A 20,262-nucleotide genomic window follows, 5' to 3' on the forward strand; every position below is an offset into this window, starting at 1 on the left:
AATAGAAATTCTGCCACATGTTTAGACTTGGGAAAAAAAAGCCCATCGACGTCCCCGATGTGCTGCATGTTGTTTAAAATCAAACACACAGAAAACCTAAAATACCACAATTTAATGAAGTGCAAGTGACACGACAAGATTAGCAGATCAGAGATTAACATCCTATTTACACAATATGTGACGTGAGGCCAAAAAATGTTGTGACATTTTTAAAGAAATTTACATCTTCAAAAAGAAACACACAGTTCTCCTATTTTGCGTTGAGGACATGACAGACACAATAAGAAAAAAAAAACATAAAAGTGCATTTAAAGCATCGATTTTTAAAAAATATTACATTGTAGTGATTGATTTCAAGGTATGCTAAAACAACATACAGAATATAATAATATGCATTTTCACAGTAGTCATCATTCACATCGCATACACAGGAGCTAAAGGTGCCGGAATATTCATCGCTTCACACTCTCAGTCTTTCGCTTCGATTTCATCATCTCACAGGATGCGGGATCGTCGAATTCCTGCCACAGTCGACGTATTCGAAGGTGTCCAGAGACACCTGCTCCACGTGAGAGAGGTAAGATATGTTCATCGTCATTCTGAGGACAGAAAAAGGAGAATAAACTTTAAGATTCGTGAAGTTTTCATGGTATTTTAAAGCAGCAGCCGTGATGATTAAATGACTTTGTGTAACGGTTGAGACCAAAACAGAGATACAAGGAGAGTGAGTAAGAAAACAAATACAACTCCATGTGAGTGTTAATGTGTCCGCTGTGTGTGTCTGTAACACTGACTGTATAAAGAATGGTAAGTATGTGTGACGAGAGTTTCCTTATGAGATTGTGGTCTCAGTCGCTAGTTTCAATTCTTCTTCCGTACAGCACGATGTTCACTTTGTAACGTTCACGAAACACAGATCAAACTGTTAAACTAGGCAGCGCTGATCAAATATGAATCAAGATTCTATCACTGTGTTTTATTTCTCACCTCAAAGGTGAGTAAGAAACATATTTTTGTTTGCTTCATAATGCCAAACTCAAGGCTTCAAGGCTGTCAACAAACTAATAGTTGACGTCACGTTGGGTTTACACCAAGCTGTCCCCAGAAGTGAGTCAGTCTCCATAAGTCCCCATGTTAAAATGTCTCCACATGTTTGCAGCCTGTCTCTAAAGCTCCTCTTTTCAGAAACCTGCGGGTGACGTCGTGCATACGCCGTCTATTCTTTCTGCTGTCAGTGTTTTCAGCTAGTTCTGCCTATGGTGGAGCATATGATAAAATTAGACTGTGACAAATGTGGTTTGCAACTTTAGAAACAGGTTAGTTTGCAGTATTTAAGTCCTGAATGTGTCATCAATTAAAAAGAACTTGTTTACTGAAGCTTAATCTTTGCTGTGGTAGGTTACATAATGCCAACACAAACCAACTAACCCCACAAAATACTGATGTTATCACTGTACGTTTGCTAAAATAAACATGAGGTAACATTATCTTTAGTCTCTGTGCAAGGCAGTGCTTCCTTTTCTTTGAGTGTTTGAATCCACTTGTGTGTTTAATGAAGTGTCTGTGTTGTCAAAGTGAAACATCTAACACGCTATATTTTCAGATATAGATTAGACGCTTACTGCAGCTCCAGAAACAGAGTGTGAATCTTGATAGTGCTCGACTTGCAGTAAAAACTGAAAGAGATAAAGCAGTGGATGTGTGGAGAGTTCAGACATATACATTAATTACAGACATGTATGTACAAAGCTCTAAATAAGAATAAAGGTTTATTTCAAACTTACTTTAAGCCGTCATCAGTGATTGGCAGGTCAATTGTAAAGGTGTACTGCAAAACATCATGACAGAGGAGTAAGAAATTCATTGCAGGACAGATACATTAAAATATTTTGATGTGAATCATCCATCCTGTGTGAAACTCACCGATTTCTGTGTGCGGGCATGGAGGGTGGTCAGATTAGATATCCTGGTTTTACCAACGACGATGTCAGAGACCAAACTCTGGATGGTTAAGTCGACAACCGTAACTGATGCAAAGTTGTTGTTGGTGATATTCATGAGATTCTAGCAGAGGGAAAACACACACACACACACACACACACACACACACACAGCTCATCAGGTCAAACAGCTCAGGGAACTTTGTCCTTCTGCAGCTATCTGTAGTCTGTTATGTGAACGACACATACATTAAAAATGTGGTGGCTCAGCGAAGGTCAGGTAGTATAATATATGTATACACTTACATAACAACCTCTAGCAAAGTCTAATATACTTTGTATGTATGCGTCTCTATGACTTCTCCTGCTTGGCATCATGAATTAAGGTGAAATGAATCGATAAATTAGTGCCAGGGTGCAGTAAGTACGTGTTCTGCTTGCTTCTAAACTATGTTTTGTGTTACTGCTAAGTTTACTACATGTTATCTCGTTAGTCAGATTCTTGTCTTAACTCACTTTCAACCAAACAGGGAAGCTACTGTGTTTTAGCTGAGTATAGTTTCTTTGGTTAAAATACCGCAGACACCAAAACAATCCCTGTGCAGCCTTCCTCAGTGAACTGATTCACCAAAGTTACAGCAAAGATGACGCCCAGCTTTACAGTAACTAGGTGTAACTCCTTTTACTCACCGTGACCTCCATCTGAACTTTATTTGGACTGAAGTACACCATGACTGACTGCACGGACACAGGCGTCAGGGTTACACTCCGAGGGAAGAGGAAGAAGAGGATCAGGCAGCATACAAAAAGGCATAAACCCATGGAGACACACACAGTCAGCTTCCTGAAATGCAAAACAAATATCAGTTAATATTATGCAAACCCATAACTAGAAAAGCACAGACATAAGATAAGTCTGGATTTAAATTAAACACGTGCAAAGAAATAAGAAGAAGTTAAACCTGTGTTAAGAAGTTAAACCTGTGTTAAGAAGTTAAACCTGTGTTAAGAAGTTAAACCTAAGTTAAGAAGTTAAACCTGTGTTAAGAAGTTAAACCTAAGTTAAGAAGTTAAACCTGTGTTAAGAAGTTAAACCTAAGTTAAGAAGTTAAACCTGTGTTAAGAAGTTAAACCTAAGTTAAGAAGTTAAACCTGTGTTAAGAAGTTAAACCTAAGTTAAGAAGTTAAACCTGTGTTAAGAAGTTAAACCTAAGTTAAGAAGTTAAACCTGTGTTAAGGAGTTAAACCTGTGTTAAGATGTTAACCCTGTGTTAAGGAGTTAAACCTGTGTTAAGATGTTAAACCTGTGTTAAGGAGTTAAACCTAAGTTAAGAAGTTAAACCCGTGTTAAGGAGTTAAACCTAAGTTAAGGAGTTAAACCTAAGTTAAGAAGTTAAACCCGTGTTAAGAAGTTAAACCTAAGTTAAGAAGTTAAACCCGTGTTAAGAAGTTAAACCTGTGTTAAGATGTTAACCCTGTGTTAAGGAGTTAAACCTGTGTTAAGATGTTAAACCTGTGTTAAGGAGTTAAACCTAAGTTAAGAAGTTAAACCCGTGTTAAGGAGTTAAACCTAAGTTAAGGAGTTAAACCTAAGTTAAGGAGTTAAACCTGTATTAAGGAGTTAAACCTAAGTTAAGGCGTTAAACCTGTATTAAAGAGTTCAACCTAAGTTAAAGAGTTAAACCTAAGTTAAGGAGTTAAACCTGTGTTAAGAAGTTAAACCTGTGCTATGATCTTTACAAATAGAAAACTATATAAAAGTAAAAATATAAATACATTTTTGTATAGAAATAAGAGGGAGGGAATAAGAGGTGTTCGTCACTTACGTGCGTCTGGGTTTCAGCCTCACATCATTACACGGTATTACAGCCACCAGCTGGTCTTCCTGGCCTGTCAACACACATAGAGAAATAAATAAAGTTGTTGTTGATGTGAAAGTGCACTGTGGCTGAACACAGCTCAGCTGACCGTGCACTTTTCATCTGACTTAGTTCCTTTTAGATGCTGAATCAGAAATGAAAGTTATTTGATGATGATGAAGAAGATTTTTGATGGCGGGGTACCAACCTCTGGGAATCCGCCCGGTGCCTCGACATGTGGGGCAGCTGTCTCCAGAGGAGTGTCGGTTCATGGAGCCGTACGGAGGAAACTGCCGCAGAGTTTTCGCACCCTCCTCCCCGCCTGTCAGACCCTCTGCGGGCTTGCTGTGTCTCCCCGGTGTCACCATGACTCCTCTCAGTCTTAAAGACAAGAAGAACAGCTGAAACTCATCAGGTACATTATGTGTAGTCATGACGCAGCACTTCCACAGAAAGATTCCCTGACCCAGTGGCAATATTCCGCAGAAACTTTCAAACTTTACAAATTGATTCCTGTGCAACATTCCCGGATGAGTCTGCAGTCGAAACTATACTATATACTATAAATATCCAGAGCTTTAATTACTGCAAAGTACAAAGTACATGATTTGAATACTTACTCCACCTGCATGTTATTCATTTAAATTAAATACAACTTAACTAGAGTTCAAATAAACTATAATTAATGTATCACATGATGCGTTTCTATTAATCACACAGTGAATAACAGGAGGGAGCGCTCACCTCAGGATAAGACTTTAAACTCCAGATATCTTCTTCTTCTTCTTCTTGTCCGTCATCGGTTTTGTGTTGACAAGCGACAAACTACTTCAAGTCTCAAAAACAAAAGTCGAGTGGGAGGAACACTTCCTTATTCTTTGGGTGACAGTCCGGTTGACAGCATGCAGATCACGTGTGCTGCTCTTGATTGACTTCATTGCGACACATTCACAGCACAGCACACTAACATTCACTGTTACAGATGCAAATGTGTGAAGAATTAAAGGTTTAAATGTCACCATGGCCGGATCAACCTGTTATGGGGCCACAGGGGCAAATAATAGCTATTGGGCACCTTGACCACCAATACTTACTTTCCTTCAACAACAATTATTTACCAATATTGTGTAACTTTTGGGAGTTTTTCAGGCCCAGGGCAGAAGGGGGATTCTGACAGGGAGCTAGTGTCGTGCCAGAACAGGAGCTGGCCAAGCAGGTAATGTAGGCGCAACCGGAGGACGCTGACAAAAGAAACTAACTACCACTCACTTTCCTTCGACAACAATTATTTACCAACATTGTGTAGATTTCGGGAGTTTTTCAGGACCAGGGCAGAGGGGGGGGTTCTGACAGGGAGCTAGTGTTGTGCCAGAACAGGAGCTGGCCAAGCAGGTAATGTAGGCTGAACCGGAGGACGCTGACAAAAGAAACTACCACTCACTTTCATTCGACAACAATTATTTACCAACATTGTGTAACTTTCGGGAGTTTTTCAGGACCAGGGAAGGGAGGGATTCTGACAGGGAGCTAGTGTCGCGCCAGAACAGGAGCTGGTAGTAATGTAGGCGGAACCGGAGGACGCTGGCAAAAGAAACTACCACTCAATTTCCTTCGACAACAATTATTTACCAACATTGTGTAACTTTTGGGAGTTTTTCAGGCCCAGGGCAGGGGGGGGATTCTGACAGGGAGCTAGTGTCGTGCCAGAACAGGAGCTGGTCAAGCAGGTAATGTAGGCTGAACCAGAGGACGCTGACAAAAGAAACTACCACTCACTTTCCTTCGACAACAATTATTTACCAACATTGTGTAACTTTTGGGAGTTTTTCAGGACCAGGGCAGAGGGGGGGTTCTGACAGGGAGCTAGTGTTGTGCCAGAACAGGAGCTGGTAGTAATGTAGGCGGAACCGGAGGACGCTGACAAAAGAAACTAATTGATAAACTGTGAAAGCGGCTGAGGCATGAGGCTACCAAACAAGTGGGACTGAATTTTAGTCACCTACTTTAGCTTAGCTTAGCATAAAGGTATGTATAGCAAGGCTGGCTGTTTCTACCTGTTTCGTGCTAAGCTAAGCTAACTGCATGCACAGATATTAAAAGGTTATCGACCTTCTAGTCAGTTTTATGTGATAATATGCATCACATAACACAATATAAGCTAAAGTAGTGATGTTGTTGCTGATATTTAACACTCTCACCCCCCTTGTCCTAGTGTAGACAAACATATATATGTATATAGATTTAAAAGTCTCATTCTAAGGCAACAAAAACATCATGATAGTGATTTTCAGGTGATTTTACACTAATGAAAACATATTATATCGCATTTATTTGTAAATCTGACACTGGACCTTGCACATGAAAGCTCCTCTTTTATGTGCAGTCCTGAGATTATATAATAATGCAATAATGCAGTCTCGGTTGATACTTTATTGCACTGTTAACATATGTTGAACCTCATCCTGTCAAAACAGCAGTATAGTGCAGTGCTCATGTAACCTTTGTACTTTTGAAGGGTTTCAGTTTATCTACGTGTGCAGAGCGACAACCCACATTCAGACACGAGACGAGAGATGTGCAAATAGTTTATTGGCGGATTGACAGTCGAAGGGTATTCAATGTATACACTCTGTGGCAGAGGAATAATTTGACAAGCATACAGTAGTAGATATATTCAGAATTATTCTCTAGAGCATGATTCTTTGAAACAATGACAGAAATTATAGTTCAAAACCCCCATCAATCAACCAACCAACCACACCCACACAGACATAAAGGAGGAATAATCCAAATAAACAGAGAAAAATCTGCACACTCACACCACAAATGTCAAATCACCACGTGTATATTCCAGTAAACTAATAATCATCGTTCATAAAAGGCAATGTAATGAGAAAAAACTTGGTTCAAACGTCGAGGAATGTGTTGTTAAGAGACATCACGCGTTGGATTAATGCTGAGTGACTTGTTGTTGCTCAGATTTGAATGACACGAGAAGAAGAATGCAGGCAAAGGGTGTTTGTGTGTGTTTTTTTTTTAAAAGGTTGACGCAAAGCGGACATTTTCCACTGTGACTGTGCTAAGACCACGAGAACACGACTCATCTCTAAAGCCTCTACCTGTCATGCAGGTGTCTCCTAAAAAGCAGTAGAAAACATCCGAGTCCGAACGAGCGATCCGCTCGGACGGGTTTTTGTATACATTCCACATGTCAACGTCTAAAATAACAGTACTCTGATACAGAAAAAAGATTGCATTGTTTAGGCAGATTTCACTACGATAAATCGAGAAAAAGTCTTTAAACATCCGACGTTCTCACTACTGCGCCGCCGACCCTCCACACCCAGAACGTCCGGTAGCATCGTCTCGAACGAGAGCTGGCGTTCCCGATCGTTTCCTATCTCTCTTTTTTGTTTTTGTTTTATGACATTCAACACTGCTGCTCTATTTGTGAGAAGAATCTAGCCAAGCCCGGTCAAAAGACAATTATTTTTCAGCGCGGAGGAAGCAGCTACGACAGCCACACAAACACTAAGATGAAGAGCTGAAATACACACTTTTTTTGTCCCTGCTCCTTTTTTTCACCAACACATAATAAGGCTCTACGGCCCCCGGGTAAACAAGGCATTATTAACCACTATTCATATTCATTTACAAGCGTGTATGTGGGTTAATTTGATCAAAATATTGAAGCTAAATTAAAGGCAAAGGCGTGAGAAAGCCGTTCTTTTCAAATCAACCGTCATGCTCCTCGTTCATTTGTGACATTTGTGTCGTATTATCTTTAACTCCTGCTTCAAATTAAGTATCCAACCCTTTGGAAAAGACATCCATCAGTTGCACGAATCATAAATAGGTCTCCTCTTTTAAATAATTCAAAACAAAGACACTGGAAAGTTTGAGCGATACACAGTCGTAATCTAAATAATTCTCTTTTACATTAAAAGTCAAATAAATTCCTTCCGTCTTTTGTTTGTTTCCCTCAGTGCTGAGTGTTGACAGCCTTGTTCTGGCTGTCCTCGGCCATCTGCACCAGCTCGTTGACGGTGTGCAGCAGGCTGTAGCCGTGCTTCCTCAGCAGCCGCTGGTTGAGCCGCTGGTCTCTGAAGCCCATTTCCAGCAGCATCGCCATCATGGAGGGGTCCTGTCTGGTGGCTGGGTCGATGCCTCGCTGCAAAACAAGACATGAGATCGTAATAAACAATGACAAAAAAAACGTATCTAATCTCAACAGGTAATCTTTCAAATCGTCTCCAGTCAGCGGTCAGATTTTTATAGACGACACCGTCACTGAGCTACCCATGAATCCTGAAGTTAAGGATTAAAACTGAACCGTGCGTTAGAATATAAACTGAACCTTGTTAATGGATTGTGAGCTGACAGTAAATGTTGATGTTGTTGAGGTTCACATTGTGTTAAAGTGGCTGAATTTCACACTGACTGCAAAAGAATAAATGTGAATCCCACATTAACATAAAAACTTCTATGAGCCAAACTGGAAAACACTTTGTTAGAACTTGTTGGCAGCTTCAAACAGCATCGTATGAAGCAGGACGGTCTGCATGTCGACAGAGTGCATTTGATTACATGTGATCGTCATCAGCAGTCACATTTTTCTTTTACAGCTGACAATCATCCAGTGGAAACAACCTGACATCGACATCATTATAAAACTGTTGTGATCAGTTCCCCATTCCTGCAGTTCCCCACGTCCAGCTGACACGGAGCGACATTCATTCAAACCCATTCACGATTCTTCCAGCTTCGTTTGGTCTCCGGAGTTAGATATCTGGCTCTTTGGCTGCTCTATAAATGCTGCACACTAACTTTGTGTGTGTGTCTGTGGTTTGATGCTCGGCTGGTAACGTGCAGCAGGTTTCTTTGTGGTAAATGACAGTGAACCAAAATAGTAAAAACAGAAATCGAGGGGAAGTCCAACTGCTTTAAAAGTTCTCGAAATGCACCTAAAGTAACAAAATGGCCGCACATTTCTTGATGCTAATTTGGTCACAAAGGGATGAAACTGTCCGTGACGTTTTGTTTCATGTGACGAGGGACAACAACCTCTGCTCTCTCTGTTTGACTGTTATAGAAGGAAGTGCTGACTCATAGCTCTACCTTACTCCTTATCCTGACCAGATCTCTGCTAAATAAAACTTTGTTTGAACATCAGAGTCATCAGCTTACTTGAAACCTAACACTGCCACTGTAACTTCAGTGCTAGATTTCTTGCAGTACATGATGTGTGTTTGCGATGTACCTGTATTGAACAGTTTGGTCCAGTGAAGAGAGCTTTATAAGCGGACGCCGCCACAGAAAGGGCTCCCTTGACGAGTCCCTCCGTGATGCCTCCTTGGCCCCTTGTGTAAAGACAAGGATGTGGTTACGCCGGGTTATGTAACAGTGCTGCAGAGGACAGCGTGTTCCAGTTTGACTTGTTTTGTTTCCAGAGATATCAGAAAACAAAACACAAAGATAAAACGTGTATCACGTTTCTTTGCGTTGTCGCTGATTACACAGACCCGGTTCGGGTCGTTGCACAGAAACCTGATGAAGACAAATAAACGAGAAACTGAAGTGCAGTAAGGAAAAGTTTTACTCTGTTGCACCTTGGCTGCAAAGCGTTGCTGGGTCTGGGGTTGTATGTCTCAAAGGCACTGGATGCTGAGCCGGCTGATCTTGACAGACCAGATGATACTGCAGACAAGATATGCAAATTAAAAAAAAGGAAATAACAACACATGGCACGCAGAACATTAGAGGAGGAAGAGTTTCAGAGTTTTGCTGAAGCGACAAATCCTGAAAAGCCTCCGTGCCATCTCACTTCCTTCCTCCTCAAAGTGCTCAACGAGTCACACGTAAGAAATTTAAAGTTAAGCCTCGGAGGAACAGCTTAAAGGCTGCAGTCAAACTCACCATTTAGGTGGACCCTCGGTTGGGGGGGCTCGTATGGTCCACAGGCCGGAGGACTCGGGTCCTCAGCCAGGTACAGTGCCTCAGACCTGAAACACACAAACAAAGAAATGTGTCAGTGCTTCAGGTTTCTTTGTCACATGTAGGTTAACACAGGTCAGCTCTAACCTGGGTGAGTAGAGGGCCGGTGGAGGCAGCAGGGGGTCGGGCAGCACCGGCGGTGGCACCACTTCGGGGGTGAGCGTCACAGCGTCCAGAGTTTGGGAGGCGCACAGCATCTGGTTCACGCTGCTGTGGATGGAGGGGACGAGTGGAGGCCACGTGCTCACAGGTGAATCCTCGGTATTGACCTCCTCCGTCCACTCCTGCCTCTCTCTCAGAGGTGCCACCCTGCCGGCTTCAGAGTCCTCCTCATCTTCCTCCTCCTCCTCATCCTCCTCCTCCTCCTCATCCTCCTTCTCTTGCTGCTGTACGTCGTCCGGATCGTCTGAGGTCAAAGCAGCAGCAGCAGCAGCAGCCGTGTCGGGCTGCGACATGGCGGAGCTGTACATGGACTCACCCAGAGGCCGGCTGGTGTCGAAGCAGTCGGGGAGGACGATAATGTAATCGTCGCAGGAGGAGACCGAGGAGGTCTGGCTGCTGACCTGAGACACAGCAGGAGAAGACGGACTTCACGACATGACAAAGACCAACAACTCATTTCTGACCCGCTTTCTAAAAAGGTTCAAGGCTGACCTCCTCCCAGTCTTCTCCTCTGGTTCCACCCTCCTCTTTCTCTTCGTGAGTGTCTCTCATGTTTTGCATGTCAGCTAAGACCATGACCTCTTCGTCCTCGTTGTCATGATGTGAGCTGAGATGCAGGTTTTCATTCACTGGTACCAGCAGAAGAACTTGAAAGAAAAAAAAAACAAGATTAGGATTTAAAACTACAGGCGAGGCTCACTTGAAACCTTGAACTGGACATAAACCTGGATGTCCTCTCACCTGGCTTCGTCTCCTCTTCCCGGGTGATCTGGTTGAGTCCTGTGTTGGGAGGCAGAGCTGAACTCTCGAGTCTGATGGCACAGATCTCCTCATTTGCTTCTTGCACCGTCTCGATCTTCTCAGTCTCTGTAGCTCTCTCAAAGCAAAAGCTGGGACCCCGAGAAACAACTGGAGGAACGTCAGAATAAAGTCTTTAAACACAAAACAAGGCACAGCATTTCTTTTGGCAACAGTTCAGAGTAACACGGTGTTGTTAAGGGAGGCGGACGGGCTCCTCACCCTGTGGTTTGTGGCTGCCGTGCTGGGCTCTGCGCAGGGGTCTGTGATCAGGGGCTTCCTCCAAGGTGAGGGAGCGGATGACGGTCTCACAGAGGAACTGGGCTCCGCTGATCTCCTCCTCCCGGTCGTCCTCCTGGTTCACGGGCTCCAGCAGCTCCCTCTGCTGCCTCAGCTTCACCCCTTGGACAAAACACAGCAAACATTCAAAGCCTGAACCTGAGGCACTCTGGCTCCCTCTGGCTTCATTTTTTTACATATAGCATTCTCAAAGACGTCTAAACAAACTTGTGTAAGATGTCAAAGTGTTGTTGTACATCTCCGGTCTTACCAAACAGTTTTCTGACCCCTGTGACCTCTGTGTCCTCCTTTAACTGTGAAGTCACGGCCTTCTCCAACACTGGTGCATCATGGGGCAGAGGGGATATGCAGGGTGTCAAATCTACAAATTAAAAACACAGTTTACACTCGAGAAAACTACAATTTTGGAAGGAAGTTGCATAGGAAAATTCACTTGATCGTAGATTTCTTACCCACAGGAGTGTTGTTAGGAACCTTCTCCAACTCTTGCACAATATTTATATCCAGCAACTCAAATGACAGTAAATCCTAAAACAAACAGAAGACAGGCGGGGAGAATAAATGCCGTTCTGCTGATCACTGATCAGTTTACAGTACGTTTCAAACACTGACTGCTTTGTGAGTGTGCACCTGTGCAGTCAGCAGGTCAACTGAGGGGAAGTAGTAGTCTTCATGGTTCAGGTCTACAGACAAGCCGGGCCCGCCGTCCTTGGACCTTACCTCCTTCTCCTTCTCCTTCTCCACTGGCCTCAACTCCTCCTTCTGAAGCACACACAAGAATCATTAGTGTCACTACAGAGCGTTTCCAAGACGACCTTTCATGTCACAAGCTCCACGCTTTAATTAAAACAGCGTCTGTATCGGTTTCTTCGAATCTTGATCACAAACGTGTTTTAAATTTACTTCTTTATTTTCGGAGATCAAGTTTGTGGTGAAGGAAGTACTCAAACATTTTCTGTGAATAAAAGTATGAATACAAACATAAAAATACTCAAGTACAAGCCCTGCATTTAAAATCAAGTATAATCAGAAAACTGCACAGTTTCAGTTTTTGTTGACACTGTCAGAGAGGCATTAATCATAACTGTTGTATTTATTATGGAGGTCGCAGTGGGAGCTGCTGTTGTACAGGTGTGTCTTATTTTGAAAGGTGTTTCTAATATTGTGGCCCCCTCGTGTTTGTGAATATTAAACCTAATAGTCCAATAAGATTTCTAACAGTTGAATTTATGGCAATGTTCTCATGTTGGATTGTACAAGTGTACCTAATAAAGTGGCCGGTCTGTGATTACTCAAAGTATCAAAGGTCAAAGTCGTGATTCGCAGTAAAATGTTGTTGATAGGTGTGAGCAGGGTTGGGTTGTTTTAGTCCAAACTACGAATCAGGGGCCTTCAAAAGAGGTAAAAGAAGTTCTGCTGCACAAATCTGTTGGACTTTTCTTCTAATATTTCTTTGTTTCTTTGTTAAATATTAAATAATTTTGCCTTTTTCAGAATTTAATGAAACAATCAGAGAAGTTTAGACGAGAACTCGCTCATGTATTTTATTTGTTGTATTTTATAAAATGATTCAGTGTTTTTATGTGAAATCTGAAATCTAAGCAGCTGTGTCCATCAAATAAATGTAGTAAAAAATATAATATACTGGATCAAAGATATAAAAGAATATAAAATGGATATACTCAAGTACCTCTAAGTCTTACTTGAGTATATCTTAGTTACTCATACATAGTGTCATGATCTAGGTGTTGACAGCTGATGATTGGATAGCAGACTTGCCAGTCGTTTGCTCTGTTGCCCGAGCGCGTTGCGGCCGTCGCCGTGTTCGACCACGATGCTGCACCAGACCCGCGGGCCAAACTGACACCCGCAGTGCGCCAGCCGCCAGTGGGAGGTGTACGTCCCCTCCATCATGGGAGCGACAAAGGCCACACTGACCACTCCCACCTGTCCCGGCAGCAGCAAAGGGACCGGCACCTCCCTCTTCTCCTCTGAGGCCAGGCCGAGGTTCCCCCACATGAACACTAGCTGGGTGCACGTACACACACACACAAAACACAAAATAGGAAATACACATGCGAAAAAGCACAAAGACGAGAGCATGCAACCAAAGTCACGCAGCAGAAAAATAATACTAAAGTGAGGGGAACACACACACACACACACACACACATATATATACACACACACACACACATTCGATGACACAGACTTAACTTAAACCAGAACAACTGAATTCAAATAATAAACATCTCAGACAACAGGGGGCGTTAGTTTCTATCAGGCTGGGGAAGAAATCTTAGCTGGTGTTAGTGGATAGGAAGTAAGCAATGAGCTGAGTGGGGGACTCAGAGTGGAAGTGAAGCGAGAGGAGGGGGGCAAAGAGAGAGTGGAGCCTGTCCTCTCGGAGCGTGGGAGGGGGTACCTTGGTCTCTGAGGTCCAGCTGATAGTCCCCGAGTTCCTCATCTTCCAGTATTTGATGAACTTGGTACCAGGCTCCAGACGGGTGCCGTCCGGCAGATTTTCATCCAGAAACAAGGCAGCCATAGTGGGCACCAAGGACGTGTGCGAGACCCCGGGACCCCTAGTTTCAAGTGTACAGAGCATTGTTGAAAATGGCCCTGGCTTCTTATAATACCCATCTCTTTTGTTCTCTACGAATCAAAAAAGCAGGACCCCAGATTTTTTTTGTTTTGTTTTGTTTTGTTTTGCAGCTCAAAAGCAAATTTTTGTTTTTTTCTTAGAAAATCTATGAAGCAGCAGCAGCAGTTTTCACATTGAGGTAGTTCCAACATTTTCCACCACCCCAGAGCAGCCAGCGATACACTCATACAGACTAGATTACAAAGATGGCATATTTTTGATTTCTTTTCTCGGAAAAAAAAAGACTTTATTGCATCCATGCTGGGTTTCGAGGTACCCAGCACTGTCGGACGCCCTTCCGAGGTGGCGCTTACTCTGGACTGGAGGCCTGGGGATCAGGGACCGGGGCAGGGATGGGACCTTGGGCTGGGGCTGGACCTGAGGCTGTTTCTGAGGCAGCAGGGGGGGGCAGGGCTGGGACCTGGGTTGACGCGGACGTCATGTTTGTCAGGTTGGCTCTGCCTGAGGTAGAGGGCCCACTCCACTGCAGCCCCCTCTTCTCCAGTCTCAGTTTCTTCTTGATTTCCTTGACTTCAGCTCTGAGCTGCCTCCTTTCAGCTTTGAGGCGCTGTCGCTCGGCCTTGCGCACTGTCCTGTCTCCTCGCCTTGGGAACCTGGTTTGAAATGTCATCAGGAACACCTATTTGTTGACTATCAAAAGTTTATTTTCCAAGAACAAAAAGCACATACACACTCATAATTCAATGTTTACAGTAATCTAGCTGCTAAGACACATGTTTACAATCCTTCTTTGCGTCTATTTCTATTGGTGTTCTCTTCCATTAATGCAGAAGAAGCACTGTTGTAAAGTAAAAATGTCTTAGTGTTTTCCAGAAGAGGGAAGATTTATCCTCAGTCTTTGGGGGGTTTACCTCAACTCTCCCGACATTCCATGCTCAGGGATGGAGAGAGGGGTCTTGGTTCTCACGAGGTTGTGGCTGGGGTCATGGCTATGTCTGCACATCTCACACAGGATGCAGGACGGGCACACGCTGGCAGGGAAACATGAAAATATGAATATGACCATCAAGAAAACATAGAAAATAACAGACTCCTAAAGGCAAAAACGATTTATTTAATTAAATTCTGTATCTACTTTCTGCATTATATCAGCATTTCATGCCTACCTGCACTTGTAGGCCCCTTCAGAGGTGAGTTTGTTGCAGCTGCTGCAGTTTGGGGTGTAGCCAAGTGATCCATTCGAGGTGGACGGTCCCGGCCTGGGCCCTATAGGACCGCCACTGGCCCCAATGGCCTCATGGGGCACATCAGATGTTTTGTGGGTACAACACTGGCCAGAAAAGTCACTGCACATCCGCTCCACCACCTCTTTCACGACCTCATCTTTAAACTACGAAACAAACAAAGAAAACAAGAGTTATGTTAGCAGACGATAAACACAACCAAAGTTTAAAAGGTGGAGTTGTTGCTTTGCATCGATTTCAAATCTCACCTTCTCCATGTATGATCTGAACCACATGGGTGGTGGCTCATCTTCTGGTTTGCTCCCCTTGGTGTCCTTTACTGTGACCTGTATCGAAATCCAGAGTTACATCAAAGCTGTGCTGAGTTACATTATCTTAAATATTTAACTAGGGCTTAAAAAAGATCTTCTAGAACACTCGACACGCGAGTGTTGGTCCCTTACAGCTTCCCGCTCCGGGGTGACCTGCGTGCCCTTGTCCACTGTTTTCACCCTGGATGGATAAGGAGGAGCAGGCCGGAGGTCTCCCTTCAGCTCCTTCACCTCCGTCTTCAGCGGGCCTCCGCAGGCCTGCCCTTTCATCTTGTACACGTTCATGTGCAACTGGTTCCCCTGCTTCTCGGCGCTCTGCGTGGAAAACAGTCATTAAACACAGACCGCAGGAGGCTGACTGCACATCACACCTTTGTAATTATGTTTATGTGTCTGTTTGATTCCCTTTGTGTGTCAGGTGAATGCTGCCACACTGGAACAAGAACATATTTGTGCTTACAGTCATATTTTCTCATGTAAGGTGACCTCTGTAATAACACTGATTAGTGTTATGTTCTGTTATGTTACAGTGCGGCTGTAGCTCAGTCTGTAGGGACTTTATTTGGAACCAGAGGGTGGCTGCCTATCACTCAAACATCTCTGCACATTTGCATGTCTATGAACCTTTTGTGTGTGTGTGTTTCTAGGCCTGTATGTGTGAAATGTAGCAGTTCTGATGTGCAAAGCATCAAATCAGACCTCGTTATCAGGACAAAAGACTATTTAAAGTATCTAGTGGCTGGTTTCCTCTCAGAGTCTTGCAGTTTTATCTGGTAAAGCGAATGTTTAGAGGTCCTCAGTCCATCCTCAAACTTTAAATGAAGTCTAAAAGAAGCTTGAAGCTGTGCGTGGAATAATGCAAGCTGTCTAGTTGTCCACTTTCGGTTTAAACAGAACTGAAAGTTAATGAAATCTATCATGTTTAAATTGAAATCATGAATCCAGCAGTGGCTCCGTTACCTTGATGGCTTCTTCGTATTCATCTGAAATGAGACAAATCAACAGTAAGTCACAATTAAACCAATTAACAAATAACGTAAAGTGCAGGGAGAGGCTTATCTAAGTGGATATACAGAGTAAAGTAAAAAAAACATAACAACTAGTTATAATGACAATAACAATATAAAAACAAAACAAAGTGTGTGTGTGTGTTAAACAGGCTTTTAAACATATTTTGTAACATTTTACAGAGAAGGTGGGAAAAGATATTCCATAATTTGGTTCCCCTAAATTTGACCTCAAAGGATGAAGATGTAACTGACTTGATATATCTCATATATTTGACTGATACTGATCTGAAATAATGTGATATAATAAAAATAAAGTATCTTACTCACCTTGACTGTTTATGCAAATCTGAAAACAGACATCAGAATAAAAACAATGAGCGAATGAACCAAACACAGCACTTATGATCCTTTCATAATAAAAGCACACATTTACCTCTTCATTATCCTCATCAAAGTATTTCACTTGGAAGTGGTTGATCCCAAAAGACGCTTTAATCTGAAACATAATAAAAAATAATAATAATAAAAAAATAATCAAATCAAACGTTATTAAATCAACTTTTCCTCTCACGTGTTATGAAAACATCAATAACAGCTGGCTCCGGGACAAACGCACTATAGCGACAGCTGAGCACGGATGTGCTTTCCGTGCCGTGCCGTGCCGTGCTATCTTTCTCTTTTAAAACCAACACTTGTGCACGCATTTTGTCGCACCAGTATCTGTCTCTCTGCCTCTCTGCCTGTCTGTCTCTCTGTCTGTCTGTCTGCACAGGCCGTGTCTGGGCCTTGCTCCTTTTTCACCAAACTGCGCCAGCCTTTTTTTTTTTTTTTTTTTTTTTTTTTTTGTATCCACTCGCAGCAGCTCCATCTTACCCAGGCTTCCACGGACTCCCACTCCAGCTTGTCCAGGTCCTGAGCCAGAAACCTCTTCACGTTGCCCCTGAAGTTGACTTTAATGGTCACGGGCAGCCCCATGTCAGCCGTTTTACGCGCGTTTAACGCCGAATCATTTGCGGTGACACCGGCCTGTTTGATCCCCCCGTTGCCCTCGACTGTCTTCTCTTGTTTACATCGTCAGCTGCGTCGAGAAAAATACGGTGACGTTTTTCATCCCGCGCATGCGCAGTCCGCTAGGCCGTGTGGCGTAGGCAAGGGAAGTTCGAGTCTTTTTAGGGAGTCGGATCATTTGACTCGACTCACCAACAGATGAACTGCAAGCAGGGGCGCCCTATAGTGGGGAAAGTTAGGATAATTTCAAGGGCCCACAAAAAATAGGTAAACACCAATATAAAATGATTAAACCATCATCGTTGAGTATATATACAGTCGTCCCTCGCTATAACACGGTTCACTTTTCGCGGATTTTTTTAGTGTAATTTTGCATGCTTTTTTTACATCATACTGTAACAGTATGAACGCGCATTGTGTTCTGCATCCTGATTGGCTAAGTGAGAACCGCACGTGTGTTCTGCGTCCTGATTATTTAGGGGAGTACTGTACAAAATGCGTGTAAAAAGGTGTATAAAAGTGTGTGGTTAGGGGGTTTACGGCCTTAAAACATGTATAATAATTGTAAAACTTACTTCACGGATTTTGTTTATTGCGGGTTATTTTTAGAACGTATCCCCCGCGATAAACGAGGGACCACTGTATTTCAAATATAATAATGAAATGAATTATCTCTTTGTTTTTACATGTTTTGGGCAGTAAAAGTTAAATTAAATTGGCCTTTAGCACATTTTTACGGTGGCTTTTAATCTCACATCAAATAGTGAACTGCACTGCAGACTGTATGCAGACTGTATGCAGAAATGTACAAATCACCAGCAGTAAATATTGTGCTAGTACTAGTATTAAACTACAAGATGCAAAACAGTTGCAGGCCTTTAATAAGAGTTATGTGAAGCTTTTGATGGGATAGTTAGGTCCTAGAGATGTGGTGACAACAGCTGCACAGAGGGGCCCAATTTGATTTTTTTTGTCATGGGGCCCAAAATTCCTGGTGGCGCAGCTGACTGTAAGTAAGAAGTCTGACATTTTAGAATTTTCTTTTTCCCTAAAGGTAAATTGTTTGTCTGTAAACGAACATATTCCACGGGCTCCCGACTGACAGGGGCCCCACAAAATAGGTAAACACCAATATAAAATTATCAAACCATCATCATTGAGTATATATATTTCAAATACAATAATGAAATGAATTATTTCTTTGTTTTTACGTGTTTTGGGCAGTAAAAGTTATAAAATACAATGTAACCCATGGCACATTGCTCGGTGTTGTTGCGTAGAGATGGGAAGTTCGAGTCTTTTTAGGGAGTCGGATCATTTGACTCAACTCACCAACAGATGAACTGTAAGCAGGGGCGCCCTATAGTGGGGAAAGTTAGGACAATTCCAAGGGCCCACAAAAAATAGGTAAACACCAATATAAAATGATTAAACCATCATCATTGAGTATATATATACAGTGGTCCCTCGCTAAAACGGGGTTCTCTGTTCGCAGACTTAAGAAGTTAAACCTGTGTTAAGAAGTTAAACTAAGTTAAGGATGTTAAACCTTTGTAGGAGAGTTAACTGTGTTAAGAAGTTAAACTGTGTGTTAAGAAGTTAAACCTGTGTTAAAAGTACTTTGTAATTGTTAAACCTAAGTTAAAAAGTTAAAAACCTAAGTTAAGAAAGTTAACCTAACGTTAAGGAGTTAAACTAAGTAAGAAGTTAAAACTAAGTTTTTTTTTTAAAAAAAAAAAAAAATTTTTTTTTTTTTTAAAAAAGGAGGTTAAACCTGTGTAAGATGTAAACCAAGTAAGGAGTTAAACTGTGTTAAGCAGTTAAACCTTAACGTTAAGATGTTAAACTGTGTTAGGCGTTAAACCTGTGGTTAAAGAGTTAAACCTAAGTTAAGAGTTACAACTAAGTTAAAGAGTTAAACCTAAGTTAGACAGTTAAACCTGTGTTAAAAGTTAAACCAAGTTAAAGAGTAAACCTAGTTACGAAGTTAAACCTTGTGTTAAGTACAGTTAAACCTGTGTTAGGAGTAAACCTAAGTTAAGAAGTTAAACCTGTGTAACGCAAGGTTAAATGTGCTGTGCATCTTTACAACATAGAAACACTTATAAAAGTAAAATAAAAATACATTTTTGTATAGAAAATTAGAAATGGAACGCCAATAGATAAATGCGTCTGTAAAGCATAACAATAAGGTCACATATAGCAGAGTTGTCTCATTACGTGCGGTCTGGGTTTCAGCCTCACATCATTACACGGATTCCACTCCACCAGCTGGTCTTTCCTGGCCGTCAACACACATAGAGAAATAAATTAAAGTGTTTTTTCGTTGATGTGAAAGTGCACTGTGGTTACACACAGCCCAGCTGACCGTGCACTTTTCATCTGGACTTAGTTCTTTTTAGATGCTGAATCAGAAATGAAAGTTATTTGATTTGATGATGAAAGAAAATGTTAAATGGCGGGGTACAACACTCTGGAATCCGCCCGGTGCCTCGACATGTGGGCAGCTGTCTCAGAGGAGTGTCGTTCATGGACCGTACGGAGGAACTCACGCCCCGAGTTTCGCACCCTCTCCCCGCCTGTAGCACCCTCTGCGGGCTTTTTGCTGTGTTCCCGGTGTACACCATGGACTCCTCTTAGTCTTAAAGACAAGAAGAACAGCTGAAACTCCATCAGGTACATTTGTGTAGTTCATGACGCAGCCACTTCCCCCAGTAAAGATTCCTGACCCAGTGGCAATTATTCCGCAGAAACTTCAAACGTTTACCAATATTGATTCCTGTGCACCCATTCCCGATGAGTCTGCAGTCGAAACTATATACAATATATCTAGAGCTTTAATTACTGCAAGTACAAAGTACATTGAATACTTTCTCCACCTGCATGTTATTCGTTTAAATTAAATACAACCCTTAACTGAGTTAAATAAACTATAATTAAAGTATCCACATGATGCGTTTCTATTCAATCCACACAGTGACATACAGCAGGAGGGAGCGATCACCTCAGGATAAGACTTACAACTCCAGAT

At 42.3% G+C, this 20,262-nt stretch overlaps 2 protein-coding genes across 3 annotated transcripts; both read right to left on the reverse strand.

Annotated features, from left to right (window-relative positions):
• Positions 1 to 97: 97 nt before the first annotated feature.
• Positions 98 to 4,699, reverse strand: LOC104928984 (transmembrane protein 106B-like). Its single transcript, XM_010743394.3, has 8 exons — positions 4,544 to 4,699; positions 4,008 to 4,180; positions 3,767 to 3,830; positions 2,631 to 2,784; positions 1,924 to 2,064; positions 1,785 to 1,828; positions 1,623 to 1,676; positions 98 to 599 (listed from the first exon to the last, which is right to left on the reverse strand). Exons 2-8 carry the CDS (start codon positions 4,165 to 4,167, stop codon positions 491 to 493), a joined length of 726 nt encoding a protein of 241 aa, XP_010741696.3. The 5' UTR covers positions 4,168 to 4,180; positions 4,544 to 4,699; the 3' UTR covers positions 98 to 490.
• Positions 4,700 to 6,369: 1,670 nt separating this feature from the next.
• Positions 6,370 to 17,330, reverse strand: nbr1a (NBR1 autophagy cargo receptor a). 2 transcript variants are annotated; one of them, XM_019275023.2, is made up of 22 exons: positions 17,097 to 17,330; positions 16,657 to 16,719; positions 16,551 to 16,569; positions 16,174 to 16,196; positions 15,346 to 15,528; positions 15,151 to 15,228; positions 14,825 to 15,048; positions 14,570 to 14,689; positions 14,012 to 14,311; positions 13,479 to 13,638; positions 12,833 to 13,081; positions 11,684 to 11,815; positions 11,506 to 11,581; positions 11,304 to 11,414; positions 10,976 to 11,155; positions 10,697 to 10,864; positions 10,448 to 10,602; positions 9,881 to 10,356; positions 9,716 to 9,801; positions 9,409 to 9,496; positions 9,060 to 9,159; positions 6,370 to 7,970 (listed from the first exon to the last, which is right to left on the reverse strand). In XM_019275023.2, the coding sequence occupies exons 1-22, from the start codon at positions 17,196 to 17,198 to the stop codon at positions 7,782 to 7,784; spliced, it is 3,282 nt and encodes a 1,093-aa protein (XP_019130568.2). In that variant the 5' UTR covers positions 17,199 to 17,330; the 3' UTR covers positions 6,370 to 7,781. The 2 variants fall into 2 exon arrangements, with proteins under 2 accessions (XP_019130568.2, XP_019130569.2); XM_019275024.2 differs by having other exon boundaries at positions 7,835 to 7,970; positions 9,060 to 9,151.
• Positions 17,331 to 20,262: the final 2,932 nt, after the last annotated feature.

Source organism: Larimichthys crocea, chromosome XVI (genome assembly GCF_000972845.2).
Source record: "Larimichthys crocea isolate SSNF chromosome XVI, L_crocea_2.0, whole genome shotgun sequence".
Classification (NCBI taxonomy): Eukaryota; Metazoa; Chordata; class Actinopteri; family Sciaenidae; genus Larimichthys; species Larimichthys crocea.